Source organism: Zalophus californianus, chromosome 4, assembly GCF_009762305.2.
Source record: "Zalophus californianus isolate mZalCal1 chromosome 4, mZalCal1.pri.v2, whole genome shotgun sequence".
Classification (NCBI taxonomy): domain Eukaryota; kingdom Metazoa; phylum Chordata; class Mammalia; order Carnivora; family Otariidae; genus Zalophus; species Zalophus californianus.
The window spans coordinates 103,605,766-103,626,098 of NC_045598.1; the positions used below are offsets into that span (position 1 = coordinate 103,605,766).

A 20,333-nucleotide genomic window follows, 5' to 3' on the forward strand; every position below is an offset into this window, starting at 1 on the left:
GCTGATAACAGACTTCTAAGAAATGCCAAGCTTCCCCTGCCCACCTGCGCCATTATGTTTAATAATGGACAAACTTGAGAAACACCTCTTACAGCTACTTTATATCACTTACTACAGGTTAAATAAGCCTTGGAAACAATTTTATGTTTACTATTGGTCTGCTATTTATTACTTACCCAGTTATGACCAGTGCTCCTCCAGTAGCAGGAAGAACAGAGGAGAAGCAACATTCAAGGTAGAACCAAAAGGCTTATATAGCCTCTATGGCTCTACCCTAAATCCCAGAGACACCATTGCAGAACTACGACCAACTGAGCAAAAGTCTGTCTGCATCTCTGAAATTCTAGAAACAGAGCTTCTAGTACTTCCTGAGGGACGCACCTTCGAGCCATGGAGGCTGGGTCACAGCTGAAGGTCCTATTTCAATGTCACGGGATGGAGGGGAGATGATTAGTAGAGTAGCATCTGCGGCAACTATAACAGGGTCTGGCCCGTCAACAGGTGCCCAAGAATTGGTTGAATAAATGATCACCTGGGCACTCAGAAGTGAAAAGATAGCATCCTTCTTCAAAAGTAGCTCTTCTAAAGAATCTCTTTTCTTGCCTTTTATTCCCTTCTCCCCTCCACCCTCACCCTAAGGCAGCTAGGAAAGAATAACAAAGAAGCAGCAGCCCTCTAACCCTCTGGTCTCCAAGGCTCAGCCTAACAGGCACTGGGGGACAAGAGTGACCAGCGGCCCTCCCCACCCTGTGCTGGGTCCAGTGGTTTGATCCTTCATTGCACAATTGTCAAAGCAAGGGAAGGGCCAGGGAGGGAAGAAGGGAGGGAGGGAGAAGCTGCAACTGGATAGCCACAGCATCTGAAAAGTTTGTCAAAGAAGTCAGTAACCAATAACAATATCTTCCTTCTGGAAATTCCACCCTCGACTCACCTTGGACAGTTTTCAGAGAGAAGCCATAGCTGTCCCCCTCCTTCACCAGGTAGCAGAGCCGTGGCTGGGTCCAAGTCTGTGCTCCTTCGTTCACCACAGAGGGCAGTTTCTTATCATTCACACTCGGCTCTTTCTGACTTTGACCCAACTCTTTCAAGTCTACCTGCTTTTTCATTGCTTTCTCATAGGAATCCCCATCCAGAACTAGTAAAGTCACTGAATTCCCACTCTTTCTGACCAGATCTACAACCTAGGAGGAAGAAAAAGATAACTAACCAAAAACCTTATCAGCCACCATAGGGGATGCTCACCATCTAGCTCATTCACTGGATCTAGAGATTCTTGAATGCTGACCCCTGAAGCCCAAAGAGTCAGCAGGTGGTGCTCCAGCCATCTAGACCCCATCCCTCCTAAGATCCAGGTACAGATTGGAGGGGGCAGGGCTCTAGCACTGTTGGAACCCAGAGTATGGCCGAATCCTAGTTGGGCTAATGGAAACAGCATGGCATAGTAAAAGGAGCATCCACCAGGAGGTAGGCAGAACTGGGGTAAGGTCAGACCCTCCCATGTGTTCACTGCATGAACACATCAGCAAGCGAAGTTCTCTGAGCCTTTGAGCCCTCTTCTGTGAAATGGTGATATGTAACCTCATGGGTTGTGATGAGGGCTCAACAAAATAATGAATATGAAATTGCCTAGCATAGTTCCTGGCATATAGCAAACATGATGCCTATTGGCTCTGACACTATTCAATCTAGGAATAATTTTACAGTTCCCAGTTAATTGGAGGGGACTTGATTAGTGGGCAGAAGGTATAGCCATAAAGGGGTCTGCCTTGCCAGTGGCAGCTGGGAAATCTCCACTGACCCCAAAAACTAATCAGCAGAGATGTGGAGGCTAAAGAGATCCTAGAAGAAGAACCCCAGATGTCCCATTCACCTGCATATGCTCTTCCTTGTCCACAAAGACACCATTGATCCTCAGAACTCGGTCTCCATCCTGGAGGCCCGCCTTCTCCGCTGGGCTACCCTTCTCAACTATCCGGACCAGGTGGCCAGCAGTGTCCTTCTCGATTCGCAGGAAGAAGCCATAGCTTTGCCCTTCTTGTTTAGACAGCTCGCATTCTCGTGGATGGAAGGTGGAAGCCATTTCTGTGACAAAAAACAAATGGATAAACCCATGGGAAAGAAAATCTGCTTGGAGAGAGAACATTTGTCCTCCCTCTCCCATGACCCTTTTCTTCTAACCATGCCAAATCTAGGCTGTAGCAACACTGGGGGTATAGGAGGCCACCTTCCAGGACTTGCTAATAATTTCCAAGTTTATTTCCCAAGGATGATCTTTTTACTTGAGTTTCAGACCCATGTATTTGGCTGGGTCCTGGACACAGATTTTTCAGTTTCAATAGCTCCAAAACTAAATTCCTCTTTGTCCCCTGATCTAAAGAAAGTAGGTTTAAATACCTGACCTAAAAATTTTAAGAAAACCCAAGCCCACTTTCATTCAAATATTTGAAGAGCCTCCCTAGTCCTCAAGGACTAGGCCTTGAGGATAAATCTGTGGGCAAGACAGACCTATCCTTTGCCTCTCATATGGGGAGAATGTATTTTGACAAGAACACATAGTGAATGATATGCTAGGCAAGAACAGAGTGATAAGGCAGAATATAACAAAGGGTGTTGGGAGTAGGGAATGGGACGGACAGAGTTAAGAATGGCTTCCTGGGAAAATGACTTTCCTAAGACCTGAAGGACTAGTGGGAGTCAGGTGAGGTAGGACCGGATCAGGAAGATGTCAAACAAGTGGAAACCAAGACACCAGCCCTCAGAGCTGGCCTGATCTATTGAAGAGGAGATAGAAAAGTGGTTGACCAGGACCCTGAAGTTCTCGTCAGAGCAGAGTAGGGATGACCACCAGAGAAAGGACTCCTGGGGCCGGGTCCCACTTCTTCCGCCTGAGGCAGCTTCTGCTTCCATCCATCCTGCCCTTCCTTTTGCTCCACTGCCAGGAGCGAGGTCCCGGGCCACAGAAGAGAGGACAAGTGCGAAAGCACCAGCTGGGGCTTGGGCACCCAGTTCCTACGGGGAAGGCTCCTGCCAGTGTCATCCATCCCTCTTGGCTGAAGCATTTTCTTTCACAGGAGAATCAGAATGGAAGCCAGAATGGCTGGTGCAAGGCAGAGGCCTGAGTTCCCTACCAGTAAATCAGAGACTAAACCTTCTGTCCCTTCCCTCCTGGCGGGACAGGAACAGAGGAGCGCAGAGGGCGTGGAGGGTGGGGTGGAGGAGAGACAGCGAAGTCCTCCAGGCCCCCTAGCAGCCGCAGCGTAGCCATTCCAGATAGCCATCTCTGGCCTTCACGCCCACAGAGACACCCAGTACAAACAGGGCAGAAAGGCTCCCACTGCCCGACAGCTTAGCCACCCAGCAGTCGACAGCCACGCCCCCAGCGGCATGAGTGACTAAGCAGTCGAGGAAACAAACAAATAGACACCGTTTCAAGTGATCTCTCTCCAAGGGCCCAGGGCCTGAGCCCTCCCCACTGCGTCCCCAGGGAAGAGAAAAGTGGAGCCACAATCGTGTGGTCAGCGGCCACCCCTGGGGGAAATTAGCAGCTCTCAGAGCATGACCTGCTGCCAGAAAGACACCGCTTTGGGAGGAGACAGAGAAGAAGGGTACTGGGGGGAACTGGGCACCACCAGAGGGGAGCTTCCTCACATTCAGGCACCTGGGCTTCCTGAATCTTTACTTTCCTTTCTGCTGAGCATCTGGCCTGCATGTATCAGTTCCATTTTCTAGCTCAAACCCACATCTATATCCAAACTCACCTCTAGATCCCTCTCAACTTTCAATTTCATAGGACTAAAAGCTGGAAAAAACCAAAGCCCTCTGAAATTTGGGGGTAATTATAGAGAAACTTCAACCAAAGCCCACAAAATCCACAACATGTCCTTATAATCAAAATAAAGGCCATTCAATGCTGTGTTTTTGTCAAAAGATGAGATGGTCTGTGGTCAACATACGCATGCTCATTTCTAAGGCACCCACCCCCAAAATTCAGCCATCTCACACCCTGGGTGTCAGCCACAGGATCATAATCGCTTTCTCTGAAGGTCTGCAAGGATAGAAAGTGAAACCTCCTTGCCAGCCAGACCAGTGCCATGTTTAGGGAAGGGGTAAGAGGCATCATTTTCCTCAACAGATGCACAAGGAAAGACAAAGCTCTATTTTTTGGCAAAATCCCAAGTTATTTTTTTATTTGGTAAAAGTTTTCAACCAACCAGACGGCAATCACTCAGATCTGCACTTGTGTCTTTGAAGCCTCGGGCACTGGCTGAGAAATGGCTCTGAGTCCCCTCTGGCCTCCTGCCCCCATGTCAGCCCCTCCCCACAAAGCAGCCACTGACGCTGGTGCCCATGCCACACTGATGAAATATTGAACACCTTCAACCATAGCAACAGAGAAAAGCAGATTGATACCCCAAAAGCCAGGCCTTCCATGGGACCCTTGGAGCCCTAAAACCATTTCCTTTGCCATCTTGCCAAGTGACGATTCAACTAGGAGACAAAGGGCTGGGCTCTGGTCCAGCTCCAGACCTGGGTCCATCTGGTGTTACTCTGGCCCCTAAGTCAGGGTTGGGATCCATGACTTTAGCAGGATTATCACTGCTCCGTGATGAGGATGCCTGCGACTGTGGAACACAGGGCCCAAGAGAAAGGATCTTTGTATTTAAGGATACTCATTCTGGTTTCTTCACCCCCATGCCCGTCTTCTGCTTCCTGAGAAAATCCAGATCGGACCCCTATGGTGGGCAGGTATTTAACTAGTGAAGGCATATGGATTTCTATAACATGGTACCAGCAGTCATCCAGTGCTGGAGTCCGTTAAATCTTCTAGGCTTTATTCCCCAGTTCAGATAGCCAAAATAAAATACTGGAAATGAAAGGAAGCTGTAACCCCTGCTGAGCTCTGGCAAGAAAGTCAACTCTTGGCAACGAAGTTGCTTGTCTGTGGGAAAGAGAACAAAGTGCTGGCTGGTAGGGCGGAGAGCCAGAGATTTTTTTTTTTAATCAATCTTAATTATTAATCATAGCTTCAGACCCCACCTTCTTCCAAAAGAATTAGATTATTGCTACCAGGAAAGAGAATAATATGCCCAAGGTCAAGAAGGAACGTTTGGCACACTTTAGAAGTTGGGAAGGTGAGGCAATGACAACAGAGGAGAGTGGGTAGGACTTCTGGATGTGGCCAGAGAAGAAAGAATTGAAGCCACTGGGTTATTTTCCACAGGATAGAAATAGCTGGGGGGACCCAGAGACTCTTTTGAGCCCAAGGCAGGTCAAGGCTTCTCAGCTCCCAGGCAGCCATCAACAGGGCCCATCTCTGACCCCTAGTCAAACCCCCTCACCAGCAGCCTGCACACAGAGCAGAAGTCTGAACCAGTAGCTATTCCGGAGAGGAGCATGACCTACATCAACAAGACCCAAAAAGCCAGGGAAGTTCAGCTTAGTTGGCTGAGGCTAAGTCATCTCATTTTCCCCTCCATTTGTGTGTCTGGGGCTGGAAGCTGCAGGACTTTCCTCAGCAGGGCTAGCCCAGGAAGCAGTGAGACTCCATTCAATTGATCCCGGTACCAGTGGGACTTGTAGGGAAGTGTGCCTGCCCTGTCACCTTGCACATCAAAAAGTTCTCTATCAAAAAAAAAAAAAACAATCTGATTGTTAAAAATGGGCAGAGGACCTCAATAAACATTTCTCAAAGGGATACATGAAAAGCTGCTCGACATCACTAATCACCAGGGAAATGCAAATCAAAACCACAAGGTGTATCATATTACATCTGCCAGAATGGCCAGTAACAAATATAAATGTATATATTACTCAGCCATAAAAAAGAATGAGATCTTGCCATTAGCAATAACATGAATGGACCCAGAGGGTATAATGCTAAGTGAAATAAATCAGAGGAAGACAAATACTGTATGATTTCAGTTATATGTGAAATCTAAAAAAGGAACAAATAAAGCAGACACAGACCCATAAATACAGAGAACAAACCGATAGTTGCCAGAATGAAGGGGGTGGGGGATGGGCAAAAGGGGTGAAAGAGTGGAAGAGACAGGCTTGCGGTCATGGGGATGAAAGGTACAGCGCAGAGAATACAGTCGATGGTACTGTACGGTGACAGACGGTGGCTACGCTTGAGCATAGCACAACAAAGTTGTCCACTCACTAAGTTGTACACCTGAACTAATGTAACACCGTGTCAACAGGGGAGCTTGGGTGGCTCAGTCGTTAAGCGTCTGCCTTCAGCTCAGGCCATGATCCCAGGGTCCTGGGGTCAAGCCCCGCATTGGGCTCCCTGCTCGGCAGGAAGCCTGCTTCTCCCTCTCCCACTCCCCCTGCTTGTGTTCCCTCTCTTGCTGTCTCTCTCTCTGTCAAATAAATAAACAAAATCTTTAAAACAAAAAAACACTGTGTCCACAACTATACTTCAAGAAAAAATAAAAATTAAAAAAATAGACCATTCTCTGTTCTAAGATACTGGTTATATGTGGAAATTTCTTTTTAAAAGAAATATTTTATTTATTTATTTGAGAGAGAGAGAGAGCATGAGTGGTACGAGGGGCAGAGGGAGAAGCAGACCTCCCGCTGAGCAGGGAGCCGGATGTGGGGCGGGGCTCAATCCTGCGATTGCAGGGTCCTGGGATCCCGTGACCTGAGCCGAAGTCAGATGCTCAACCGACTGAGCCACTCAGCCTCCCCGCATATGGGGAAATTTCTAATTAAAAACTATCATAAAGGGGTGCCGGGGTGGCTCAGTCCGTTGGGCATCTGATTCTTGATCCCAGCTCAGGTCTTGATTTCAGGGTCGTGAGTTCAAGCCCTGTGTTGGGCTCCACACTGGGCATGGAGCCTACTTAAAGAAAACAAGACAAAACAAAAAAAACTATCATAGGCACGAATGCTCATAAGCCTACCCAGTATAGGAAACAGGGGTGGGAGTGAAGGGATCTTAAAGCCATTTAGCTCATCAAAAATCCATGATCTAAAAATATTTGAGAGTCTGGAGGTCAGTGGGAGCCTGATAAAAATACAAAGCATTTCTCAATACAAAAGTCACTGAAACATCCCCTATTCCAAAACAGAGTTTGTCTAACACCTGTGAGCTTCCAGGTATTATTTGGTAAAAGAATCCTGAAGTTACTAAAGATCAGATAAAACAAAGGAGAGATCAAATTCTGAGGAAAAAGAAAGGACAGCTCCTAGAAAAGTAAATAAAGCAAGAATTGTAGGATTTTCATTCATCTCCTCAATTCTGAGAGTTGTCCACTTATGCCCAAAGGCACCATCTGTTTTCATCTGAGTGAGTGAACAGATAGACTTAGCTGAAACAGTAGAAATCGATAGACCTTCAGGTGATTCCAGCAATAATAAATCACATTGCCATTTGAAAACTCACGATGTGTCAGGCATGGTACAGAACCTCACTAAACCCTCACCATCACCTTACAGATTTGACTTTTTCAGCCCCCACTGGCCCCCAGAATTACCTATAGAGATTTGTAAAAAAAAAAAATAGGGGCGCCTGGGTGGCTCAGTCGTTAAACGTCTGCCTTTGGCTCAGGTCATGATCCCAGGGTCCTGGGATGGAGCCCCGCATTGGGCTCCCTGCTTGGCGGGAAATCTGTTTCTCCCTCCCCCGCTCCCCCTGCTTGTGTTCCCTCTCTTGCTGTGTCTCTCTCTGTCAAACAAATAATCTTAAAAAAAAATCTAATAAAAAATAAAAATAGATCCTTACGCCTCACCTCAGATCTACTGACTCAATCTCCCAGCTTGAAACCTGAAAGTGCACATTTTGAGAACCAACCCCACTAGCTTAAGAAACTAGTGCTTAAAACCACCCCTTGATGCTTCTAACTCCTGTTTTCTCTCCTCAGTCTCAGGATAACACCTTCATGGGTCAGAGAGAATGTCAAGGTTGGGTGAACTATTAACAGCCACCTTAAATTCACCTTTACTCAACATGAGAAACCAAGGGGGCAGCTAGGTTAGGGGAGGCCCTTGCCACACTCAGTGGTCCTTGGGATCCAGCTCTGACTCTAGCCAATGCCCTGGGCAACAGTATAGGAATGTGTGGCCACCTTAGTCTGGGCCTTGTGCCTCCTTCCCCAAGTCCCAGTTCTGAGCCAGACAAACAGAATCAAGCAGATGAAAACAACCTTGAACTGTTCCCATGTGCTCTTTATTCTATGAATTGAGCACGTGGGGCCACTCCCTGGCCCCTAAATCTAACCATCTTAAAAGCAGAGGCCATGCCTCCTCCCCCATCACCCAGTAGGTGGAGTCTCAAGTTCCATTCTTGTCTGAGGCCCTACCAGTCATCTTGTGATGCTACCAGTCATCCTGTGAGCCCCTGAGGAAGAGTGGTGCTTGCCTGCTCTACCTCACAGTTTCTTGCTCCCTACCAACCTCTTCCCCCCACCTTAGTTTCTTCAGTTAGCATACTGGAGTGGGTGAAGTCTATTTAGGATCATGAACAAAGGTCCTTCAACTTTCTCCTGAACATCAAAAAGACCTAGGACCCCAAACCTGATTTTATTAGTCCATGCCCCAATGTTTGCCTCACACTTAAATGCAAAACACTCTTAAGTGGTTGATGGGATAAAGTTGAAAACCAGCTCTATTGTCAAGGGACTTTATGTTGAATAGGGTTGAAGGAAAACTTTTAATACAAAAATAGCTACCAGTATGAACAGAGTATAAATGCCATAAGACCTACAAGAGGGGACAAGCTCAGGAAAGCTCCACGGATCAGGTAGGACTTGATGTAGACCTTGACAACAGACAGGTAGGATTTCAGCAGGTATGGAAGTAGGAAGAGAACATTCTAAACAGAGAATAATGTAAACATCAGGCATGGGAGTGGGAATGTTCTGGGGTATGGTCAAAGAAGAGTCACTCAACGTGACTGAGGGACAGCCAACATGTCCTTCTGTCATGGTGACACATTAGGCTGTAAAGGCCAGCACAAGAAGCTCGAGGCTTATAAGCAGAGGGATGACAGGATCAGAGCTGGGCTCCAAGAATCGCAGGTGGGATGAACCGGAGCAAAGATGCCCCGTGGGCAGGCCAGGTGAGAGGCTGCCGTCATAATCCTCCTCACAAGCAGTAAGGCCCTGCCCTAGGATGGCAGCTGTGAGAACAGGGGCCAGTGGCGAGCAACTAGCTCAAGGACAGATGGTATCCACTCTTCGATCCTGTTCCCTCCGATTTCTCCATGCAGAGGTGGCCACAGATGGGGCAGTTTTTCCATAACACAGATGTCCAAAACACTTAGTTACACTCACTGTGACCAGTGAGCAGGAGGTACGGCCGGTGTCAGGGGCCCCTGTCCCTCTCCCCAGCCTCTGCTGGCCTCACCCCCAGGCAGCTTGCTGCGGGCCCTGCGCCGCCGGGAGGGGCCTCCGCTGCACTGAGCGCGGCCCATGCCCAGTACGGTCTCCTGAAGCCACCCTCAGTTTGAACTCGGCTGTGCTTTAGGCTCCTCTCTGTTCTGAGCTACGAGGATACTCTCATTCTGCAGTCGTCTTCCCATTCTCTCTGCTGCTCCATAAAGGCATGGGTTACTTAGATTTATGACCTTAGCTCAGTTTTTCCTGCCACCGAACTCTGATAGCTCTCCTCCCTTAAGCCCTAGACTCCCCTTCTGTATGGACTGAAGTGTCCCTCCCAAAATTCCTGTGTTGAAGTCTTAACCCTCAGGGTGACTATATTTGGAGATTGGGCTTTACAAAGAGATAATGAAGGTTAAGTAAGGTCACAGGGAGGGGAAGTAATCCAGGAATCCTTGTAAGATGATGGAGAGACACCAGGAGTGCGTGCACCCAGAGAAAGGCCATGTGAGCACACAGCAAGAAAGTGGCCATCCGCAAGCCAAGGAGAGAGGCCTCAGAAGAAACCAACCCTGCCGGCATCTTAATCTTGGACTTCCAGCCTCTAGAACTGTGAAGAAATAAATTGCTGCTGCTTAGGCCCACACACATTCCACCACCCAGTCTGTGGTATTCTGATTATAGCAGCAGGGAGACAAATGCACCTTCCACTTGGGCTGGCTGTTGCCAAGGGAAGGTGTGAGAGAAGACCAAGCTCATGCCTTGGTGACTAACAGAAAAGTGATACCATTAAAAGATGATGTCATCGAGACAAACGCAACCACAAAGTTTGAGATGGGCTTAAATCGGAGGACTTGCGGAACATCCTGCAGGTAGATGGGAGTGTGGGCCTGGAGCTCAGGGACGAGGGACTGGGGGAGGCCTGCGGGTAGGAATGTGGAGGGACGAGGGCCCAGGATAAGGCCTGGGGTAATCCTATATCCAGGCAACCAGAAGAGGAAGCAGAGAAGGAATAATCAGAAGGCCAAGATTTTACAGCGTAGTCAAAACTAAAAGAAGCATTTCAAGATTGTAATTAACAATGCAAACTGACGTGAAGAGGTAAAGCGAATGAAAACCGAACATGTCACTAAGCTTAGAACATGGGAGTCGAGGACGGAGAAGGGCCTGAGAAGACAGTGAACGGTAACAGAGGCAATGAATATAGACACATCTCGAAACAGATGACGGAAAGAACTGGGATAGCAGCTTGAGGGGAAAGCAGGGCTGATGGTTTTAGTCTGACTGTGAAGAAGATGAGCAGCATGTTGGCGTATCAAGGGAGGATACGGGGAGCACGGGAAAAGGGTTTCACCTCGATGCGACGGCATATTTCCACTAGGGCGGAAGTTAAATAAAAAATGAGAAAAAGAGGAAAAGGAGGTCACTTACCTCGGCTCCAATCTCTCCTGCAGAGTAACTAAGACAAACGAAACTCTGAGGATATGCACCAAAATGTCTGCTGGGCTCAAACTGACAAATCGCTGGGGCTGGTCAGGAGAGGTCTGTGGAGTCCCTGCTGTGTAGCGCCCCGAGACAGCCGCTGGGAGGGGACAGGAACCAGGAATGCCGGATCTGCCGATTTCTCAAGAGAATCTGGAAACCCAGATTTATGCAAAATGTCCCCACTGTAAAAAGCTGACAGCTATTTCAAATTTTTAGGAAGCTACGTGTAAACTCAACAGAATTGAGCCCCTGGGCTGGCAGTTTATAACCACTGGCCAAAAAAGACTTCCAATAGCCACAGCGTTGTTCCACTACAATGAGTCAACAAATTGAATACAATTTTCTAAGAAACAACTTAGGTTAATTTTTCTTTTCCCATTAGATAGATAGGCCGATCTCATTAACTGATTGCAGACCAATCAGGATGGCTTTTTGTGGCTTTTTCTCACCACAGTGTCCATCAAGAATAGAAGGAGAAAGTGGTAACATTTACCCGAAGTCGGGGTTTGACATGTTTAAAAAACAGAAGGCTCGGGGCGCCTGGGTGGCTCGGTTAGTTAAGCGACTGCCTTCGGCTCAGGTCATGATCCTGCAGTCCCAGGATCGAGTCCTGCATCGGGCTCCCTCCTCGGCAGGGAGTCTGCTTCTCCCTCTGACCCTCTTCCCTCTCGTGCTCTCTCTCTCTCTCATTCTCTCTCTGTCAAATAAATAAATAAAATCTTTAAAAATAAAAAAATAAATAAAAATAAAAATAAATAAAAAACAGAAGGCTCGGAGATGAGGATTGCCATACTTACAATGAGCACAGAGCTGGAATGTTAGACCAACGTGAGTTGGCGGATAAGAGAAGCCTGAGGTCAGGGCTGGAGAGATGAAGAGTGTCAGGCACTGGCTGAGCAGGATGAATGGGGAGAAGGAAGTAGGGGCAGAAGGAGTAGTTTCAAAAATTAAGGGGTCGACACAGGAAAAGTCATCTTAAAAGATCTGTAGAACAGAGTAATTTCTAGTCATGGAAAAGTCTAAAAGAAATGTCTAGGTATGTAGCTAATGTGAAGCAGAATTGGTATCTTTATTTCCTTCTTCCCACATCATTCAAGTCTGGGTAAAGGACATCAGTAAGAACAAGAGTTTTAGGGATAACCCAGTTTTTAACCCCAGCGTCACCACTTTCTAGCTGTGAGAACATGGGTGACGTCGTTAATTTCGAGCTGAAGACAGAGATACATCTGGAATAGGAAATGCATATGGACACAGTGAAGGGGACCTAAGTTAAACCATGTAAAGCATCTGAGCACAGTATCTGGGGCACAGAAGGCGAGCCACACACATCGTCTTTCCTGTCCTCTGGTGGGAGCCCCGATGCCACGCGAACCCCTTTTCTGTGAGAACACTCCGGCAGCATTCCCGGTTTTCTCTCTGAAGCAGACAAGAAGGGATGGGCCAGGGATAAGTGGGCACCTTGATCATCAGTCCCGTGATTCTCCATCTGCTGCTGCAGGGCAGCCCAAAGCTGAGGGTTTGCCGTCGGAAAGACAGGCCTGAAGATTTTGTTCCTCATGAAATAAAACTCACATAACGAACTCAGATTTCTCGGACCCCAGAAGTAGCATGTAAGTCTAAAGCCAGGGAATTACAAAAATAGAACCAAATACCATATATCAAGGAAGTGTAAGTTTCCAGGGAGCTTTTACAAAACTTGCAGACTAAGTGGGCCAGGGGCTGCCACCGCCAGAAGCAGACGAGCTCTAACAGGTGTGCACACAAGGTAAGCAGGGCCGGCACCAAGGAACAGACAAGGGTGGAGATGAATGAGGGAAGCATGACCTTCTATATGGAAAGCTGCTCCAGGTACGGACCATGGTAGCCAGGGAGGAACAAGTGAACAGACTCACCTACCAGGCAGCATCCATCACTGAATTTCCAAAAGATTAAAGAAAGGGTATAGGAGAAACTGCATTCTGTTTGGAGGCAGAAAAACAGAAGGGTGCTATCACCCATGACAGATAGCCAGGTGCAATGACTTCATCAGGAAAGAAGGGGCCCCGGGGACTGTCTTCTGTCTAGGATGCAGCAAGATTATTCTTCAAACACGGTCCCCTACAACCGCTAGTCACGATGGATCTGGCACTATCTTATCTAATACTTGGGAACCAATGGTGCAGTAAGGACCAGACCACAAAGAAAACATTTAGTTGCTCCTCAAAAAGGCACTTACGTAACCAACACCCGAGCCATGAAAAACTACACAGCAATAACTTAGCAAGACAGCAGTTGAATAATGTTTAACCCTGGTAATTGTGACTGTGGGTGGCTATTTGTATAACTAGGACGTACCATAGAGAAATTATCTCTGTTTCATCAAGGCTTGAGGGGAAGAGAGGGTGGGAGCCGAGGGTAACATTCATCGTGAATGGCATTCACTTTGCACTGAACTCCTTGCTGGTCTATAAAACCCCTGGAACTTCAGCAAGGAGAAGGCAACATTCCCAGGAAGCCTGGCCAGGCGTATTGGCATGTTGCGCCCTCACGGAGAATGTTCCTCCACCACTGGTGTGCATCTGTGTAATGAGTGAGACAGACGGAACACCAGACTTCTGTCAGAAAAACACCCTCGGTAGAGACTAGGCGATATTAAGTCAGCACGTGGACAGGCCAAGCATCACTGACAGCCATCGGCCCTGACCAGGCCTCCTGCCCTGGCACGTCCGCCTTCCTTCAAGGCCAGCCTCAGAGCCTCAGACACACAGTTTCTTCCAACAGCAACAGAGGAACTCTATCATGTCCCAGCTGGTATTGCCAGATGTCTCCAGCAAGGAGGAGGTAAAGGCAATTCAATTTCATCTTTCTTCAGAAACGTTTCACCTAGAGCAGATCCTATAGACATAGGATAATTGCTGCAGATAATACACTTAAGGCCACCTGGATTCCTCATTGGAAAAGCAAGATCTGTGGAAATTCATCAAGTGTATTCATTTTAAAGAATTAGTGCCAAAAACAGAAGGATAAGCAGGACCCTAAGATATGTATTTGCTAACTTTACTTTCCCATTGTCAGAGTTACCATTTGGTCTTAACCAGCAAGAGATTTCACATGTGGGTAATTAATGAAGTGCATTCCACCGAGCATTATGTGGAAAAGAGTGACCCCAGGCCCAGTGAGTAATTCTTATTTCTCATTTATGATAATAAGGAATGAATCTGCTTATCTCAAAGTTCATTTGGCCCGCTGGTGCTCAATACTACCCCCAGCCCCCAGGGACCATGAATGATACTTTGTCCTATGTGGAGGGCTCTGAGCTGGAGGTCAAGGTCTTTCACACTTGACTTGCGTACCTGAGAGTTCTGCAAGCTGGGAGAAGGAAGGAGTCAGTGTTGTGTGGGAACAAAGACGCCCTCAGAGAGGATACCTTTGCTGCTGGTGAAGCTGATAAAACCTGAAAATAGCCAAACCATTCTGAGGGCTGGCTGGAACAGGGGCTATCCCCTCAAACTGGCATCTTGTTCTACAAGAACTTTTGACCTTGCATTTCTATGCCCTCATTGTTTTTGTGTGCTCCAGAGTCCTCCTGCCTCCAGGCTCTCCCACTCACTGCCTTAGATCTTGCCTTCATCATGTCAGGTTCTAAAAGAATCATTCAAGGGGCACTTGGGTAGCCCAGTCAGTTAAGCATGTGACTCTTGATTTCAGCTCGTCATGATCTCAGGGTTGTGAGACTGAACCCCATGTCAGGCTCCACACTGAGCATGGAGCCTGCTTAAGATTCTCTCTCTCCTTCTGCCCCTCCCTGCTCGCTTGCTCTCTCTCTAAAAAAAAATAATAATAAAAATAAATAAAAACAAAAGAATCATTCAAGAAGCAGAATCCAGACTCCTTGCTCAGGCTGTGATGCTCAGCATAATCCAGCCCTACCTCATTCCTTTAGGCTCCTTAGCAGACACCCAACGGGCCTACACATGGTCACCCACACCCAGCCTGCCCTTTGCTCAAGCCACCTTCTCTGCCTGGAGTACCTTTCTTTCTCTGATTACTTATTTATAGTAGCTCCTAAGTAAACATTCTTTCCAAGTGAATGAATTTAAAACCTACCCATTTTCAAGGCTCAGTTCAAATTTTAAGTTAAACACAAATCCTTTCCTGACCACCACAGTTTGAAGGCATCACTCCATTGTCTGAATTTCAAGTGTCATTTATATAATCTACAAGTTATATTTAGTTCCTACCATGGGGCAGACAGATCCCAAGGCCCTAACCAGATTAGACACTGTCCTGCCCTCGCAGAGCCCAGTAGAGCATTGGGAAAAGTTATAAACATAATTACCCAACAATGGCATAGGTGCTGGAATATTTAAAAGAAAATGTCTTGCTATTGTTAAACATATTTATTGAGCTCCTACTAAGCACCAGGCACCAGCCTAGGTACCTTTCAGGAGTTCACATTTAATCTTAATGGTCCATTCCACAAGTAAAAAAAAAAAAAAAAAAAAAGATTCTGAAAAGTTAAATTGGTTTCCCATGGCTATTTGGATAAGCCACAGAGCCTGGATTCAAACCCACTTGAGTCTAGGCTCCTTTCACCATCTCCCCAGACTCCCAACCGTGAGGTGTATGCTGTGTGAGGGGACACAAGTAGTTAGACTGGAAGGAGGAAGGCAGCCCAGAAAAAGGAAGAGCACAGGTGTGTTCAGGAATGGTGAATGGTTCTGAAAGCCTGGAGAAGAGGTGTATGTGGAAAGGAAGAAGCCATTCAGGTTAGACTGGAAAGTACCTTAGGCTCAGTCCTACAGATTACAGGAGAGCTCCGGTGTTTATGTCACATGAGGCTCAGAGCCTCAGAAGCTGGAGGCCACCTCAGACCAAGAGCAAACCCTGCAGAGCTGCCATCAAGTTGCCTAGCGGCTATCCTTCCTATTTATCAAAACTCCTTGCCACTGCCTGGGCCCCTTCCTTCCCTGGGGTCATGCCCATTGCAAAGCTGTCTGAAGATCATCAAACAGGGACACCTGGGTGGCTCAGATGGTTAAGCGTCTGCCTTCGGTTCAGGTCATGAACTCCAGATCCTGGGATGAGTCCCAGGTCGGGCTCCCTGCTCAGGGGGGAGTCTGCTTCTCCCTCTCCCTCTCCCTCTACCCCTGCCCCTGCCTCTCCCACTGCCCCTGCCCCTGCCTCTGCCCCTGCTTGTGCTCTCTCTGTCTCTCTCAAATGAATAAAATCTTTAAAAAAAAAAAAAAAATCATCATAACAGTAGCACCGACAGTGTGCGAGGCCCTCAGTGCATTCTCCCACTTAGTCCTCCAGACACTACAATGAGGTGCTATTGTGCCCGTCTGATGGCGGAGGACACAGAGTCTCAGAGAAGAAGAATGTGTCTGCTTGCAGTGCAGCTTCCCAGTGTCAGTGTCCATGCTCTTCATCACTTAGCAATGAGATTAAGAAATCGTGAGGCAGTCCCTCACAAAATGCCAAGGACAGGAGTTGCCGAGATCTTGAAGAAACATGTCTAGTTGAACTTGCTACTCTCATCAAACGCCTATGCAACAAATATGAAAATCATTTAACCAAGATGTGACCAGATATGTGCATCCCTACATGATCCAACCCAGGACCTCAGATGATCTGAGAATATCAGAGTTCTTAAGCACACTCTCCTTAAGAACAGTTTATCAAAACACCCTGATTCTATTCTTGCAGCTCATTCCCTGCCACACTAACTTCCACTTAGCTAAATATCTAAGCATCTACTCTATGCCAGGTGCCATCCTAAGAGCTGGGATTATAGCAGGTAACATGAAAGACAAGACCCCTGCTCTCCTGAAGCCTGAAGTCTGGCAATGGTGACAAGTACAAAGTACACAAGAGGACTTCTGGTGACAAAGGCTATGAACAAGGAGACACGGTGGTGGGACAGAGAGGGAGGCTGGCTTGGAAAGCCCTTCCTGGAAAGGTAAGATTTGGATTCATACCCAAATGATGAGAAGGAGCCAGCCTTCCAAGCTGCGGGATAACAAGGTCCTCATACTTAGAGCTCCACCTTAGACTTGGTGGGCTGAAGAGGACGTTAGCCGTGATCTAGTCCCAATTCCGGATTTATAGGTGAGTCTAGAGAGGCTCATTGAGATGAAACACCGGGACAAGGTGCCCCAACTGACTGCAAGCCTGTTTCTTCCCACAGAGCCCTTGGACACACACACTGGAAATGTACGTACCTTACATTTGTGCTTTTAATCCCCTCAAACACGTCCTATTTATAATTTTATTTTCAGTAGAGCCCTGGGGAAAGAGAGACCCTCGCTGATAGATGGTGAAACTGGAGCTCCAGTTGGCTGACTTGTCTAATGGTGGGTCATTAACAACCAAACCACAGCGCGGGCTCTGTGCACCCCAGTCCCGTGTCCTTTCCCCTGGAGGAGCAGATGTCTAGCTAGCAGTCTATGAACACAAGACATCATTACCAGCAACTTCATAGTTTATGATGCAGAGAACATACAAAAGAGTCCAAGATAAGAACAATTTACTTAGTCATAACACATAAACTCAAAGTCCCTGAGTTATTTGCTGCAGGAAAAACATGTGACTACAGGTGACTAGACACCCAGCTCCTGTGACTTCTGCATATGGGACTGAGAGCAAGCACCTCCGTGCAACACTGCAGGGACAGCTGAGGAGGAAGGAAGCAGCCCAGCCCAGAGCTCTCCTTGGCTGGAGAGCCCGTATATGAAGTCACGTTTAAGTCCCTTAGTCTCTTCTGCTTAGGAAGTGGCCAATGGTTCCCAAACCAGGCTGCACACCAGAATCCTCTGGAATGTTAAAGAAACAAAGATTTTCAGACCCACACAAGACCCAAAGAATTATACACTCCAACGGGTAGAGCCTGGGGCGGTTGCTTTAAAACTCAGCCAGCCTAGAAACTCACTGGTTTTTCCTCATTTCTTAGTGCTATAACATGATGAAAAGAGGAGATGCCTGTTTTTATTATCCAGTGGGAACGTTAAGTTAGGTTTTATCCTTGAAGGGCTGCTTCCAGAAGAAAATCTCTAATACACAAAGCCCTTGCCTAGTGGGGAGCTCTGAGGAGTATCCCCCTGGTGACCTGTGAGGTCTGTTGTCACGCCCCCTTCTGTCTGCACACCAACCCCCCAGGCAAACCTGGGAAAGCTTTTTCTGAGGATCAGTTTACCAATTCCTTTGTGAAGCAGACCCTACGCTGCAAGGGTCAGGCATCCCGAGCAGAGAGAACCTCAGAGTGTGGACAATAACCCCCCCACCACCACCACAAAAGGGCCCTGGCTCCTTTCCCATAAGCCTCCCTTCTGCCCTGGACAGGCAGCCACTGCTTGGAAAAGGAGAAAGGAGAAGAAAGAAGGTGGTTCAGGCCCAGGCGGCTGGCGCCCTCAGTCAGGGGGACAGAGTGAGCTCTTACCTAGATCTGGGAAGAAGAAAAGCTGGTCCGCGTTCACCAGGGAATTCTCTCTCTGCTGGTGAGTTCTAGTCTTGGAACTCACTGGACTTTGAACAAAGATTGATTTAAAAGCTGATGTATTTAACAGGGACCTGTGGTCTGAGTTCAAGTGACCTCTGTCCTGCTTCCTGCTGGCTGGTGGGCCCTGAGTAGCCAGTGCCTGCCGCCCGCCTAACCCCCCCCGCCCCCCCCCCCGCAGGGATGCTGCCGCTTGCCCGCCCCTCCCAGAGAAGAAGGGGGAGAGCAGGGAAGGGGCAGTGGGGGGAGGGGATAGGAGGAGAGGGGGAGGAGGCGCCTCTGCCTTCCTCACTTCTCTCCCTTGGCAAATGCCTTGGTCACACCAACCAACACTCCAGGCGTGAGGAGCTTCCACCGTGCCCCATCCCAGGGTTGGGGCTGCGGGTCACCACCTGAGCATCCTCGTGCACTGAGGCCTCCCTGGGGAGCAGGAATGTCCAAGACCCCCTACCTAGTAGAAGGCCTGCGGGCCAACAAGCCACAGTAGATGGAGCAGAGCTCCTCAGGCACCCTCCTCCCTCCCCCGGGAGTTTCTACCTCCCTGCAAAACCCCTGCTCTTATTTCCCAGACTTCCCTCCTCTTACGTGCTCTCTCCTCGCCCCCTTTTCTCACCTGAGGGTGCTCTGTCTCTATTCTCCAACATATCGACACTTGTTTTCCCCTTCCAGCCACTCAGAACCTCTCAGGCAAGCCCAGCAGGGGAAGGTGGCAGGCATTTCCACGAGCTCCCCAGCATGGCTGCCTGGGCAGTGGGGAGCAGCCCCAGCCACCCCAGAGCACTAGCTCATCCCGATCAGCAGCACCCACACAGGGAGACCCAGAGCTAGGCTTCTGACTGACTGGATCCTCAGCCCACACTGGAAATCAAGAATTGGCTCTAGGCAGTAAGGCAAAGCAAACCCCAAGCTGAGGACGGGTGACCTCACTCTCCTCCACCCATGCTGGAATGGCTACCGATCTTGGCTGGGCTTTGGCTTTTCCCAAGAAAAGCATGGCCCAAACCAGAGGGGAAGTGGTCAGAAATGACAAACATCTGAGCAGCTAACTCAAATCAGGTCATGTCCACCTGGATTGCCATGGCCCCTGGGCCTGCTGTGTTATCTTCCTAAATGGCTGGGGAGAATGGAAAAATCCTGATTCAAGATTAGAATACCTGTGTTCAGATGCTGACTCCGCCACTTCCTGGGTGTTTGATCTAGAGTAATTCATTTCTAACTCTGAGTCTCACTTACCTTCATCATCTGCAAATAGTTGGTATTATATTGTTTTTAGAGGGTTGTTGTGTTGTTTTTTTTATAGAGTCAAAAGGTCTCTCACTTCTGCCCATAAATCCTCATAGTTCCCTCTGGAGCTACTGTAAGTCTACTCTAGTCTACACAGCAGCCCTTCAGGTGGATTTGAAGGCTGTTATATCCTCCATAAGCTTTCTTTTCTCTGGGATTCAGTGAACGCCCCTTCATTCCCCAAGGTGATCTGCCTAGGCCATGACTTACTGGCTTCTCCCCCGGGGCCCCCAGCCAATTTGTCAATGTCTCTTAAAATCAAGGGTCTAAAGGTGAAACATTAAGGTGAGGGAATTGTTCTACATCTTGTTCTGTATCTTGAATGTGGGGGTGGCTATGCAATTGTCTAAAATTACCAAATTTCATCAATCTATACACGTAAACAGGTGAATCACACTGTATATAAAAGATACCTTAATTGCTAAGAAGCCTAAGTCAGTAATATTTATTCTTGACACTTCTAAAATTTAAAAAGTTGGGTGACAAAAATAAAATAAAATAAAGACAGCCCTCACAGTGGAGCATATACTCATCAGGAGACTTCTCAGACTCGCCCTTCATCCCAGCACAGATGGAGAAATAGCCACAAGCCTTGAGACTGGAAACAGAGAAGACCTCGAGATGCCGAGAAAGTGGGGCACCTGGGTGGCTCAGTCGGCTCAGACTCTTGATTTCGGTTCAGGTCCTGATCTCAGGGTCTTGGGATCAAGCCCCACGTTGGGCTCCACGCTCAGGGCAGAGTCTTCTTGAATTCTCTCTCTCTC

At 48.0% G+C, this 20,333-nt stretch overlaps 1 protein-coding gene across 3 annotated transcripts in view; it reads right to left on the reverse strand.

The window, feature by feature from the left end:
- The window catches only part of PDZK1 (PDZ domain containing 1), a 49,771-nt gene that overhangs the window by 21,152 nt on the left and 8,286 nt on the right, over window positions 1-20,333 (reverse strand). The window contains exons 1-4 of one of the 3 annotated variants that reach the window (XM_027618515.2): window positions 18,229-18,309; window positions 10,758-10,961; window positions 1,871-2,082; window positions 932-1,181 (exon numbers count right to left, since the gene is read on the reverse strand). In XM_027618515.2, the coding sequence (XP_027474316.1) occupies window positions 932-1,181; window positions 1,871-2,080 (460 nt within the window). In that variant the 5' untranslated portion in view covers window positions 2,081-2,082; window positions 10,758-10,961; window positions 18,229-18,309. Of the gene's footprint in view, window positions 1-931; window positions 1,182-1,870; window positions 2,083-10,757; window positions 10,962-18,228; window positions 18,310-20,333 lie in introns of those variants that run through there. The other 2 variants (XM_027618507.2, XM_027618519.2) reach the window with 2 other exon arrangements.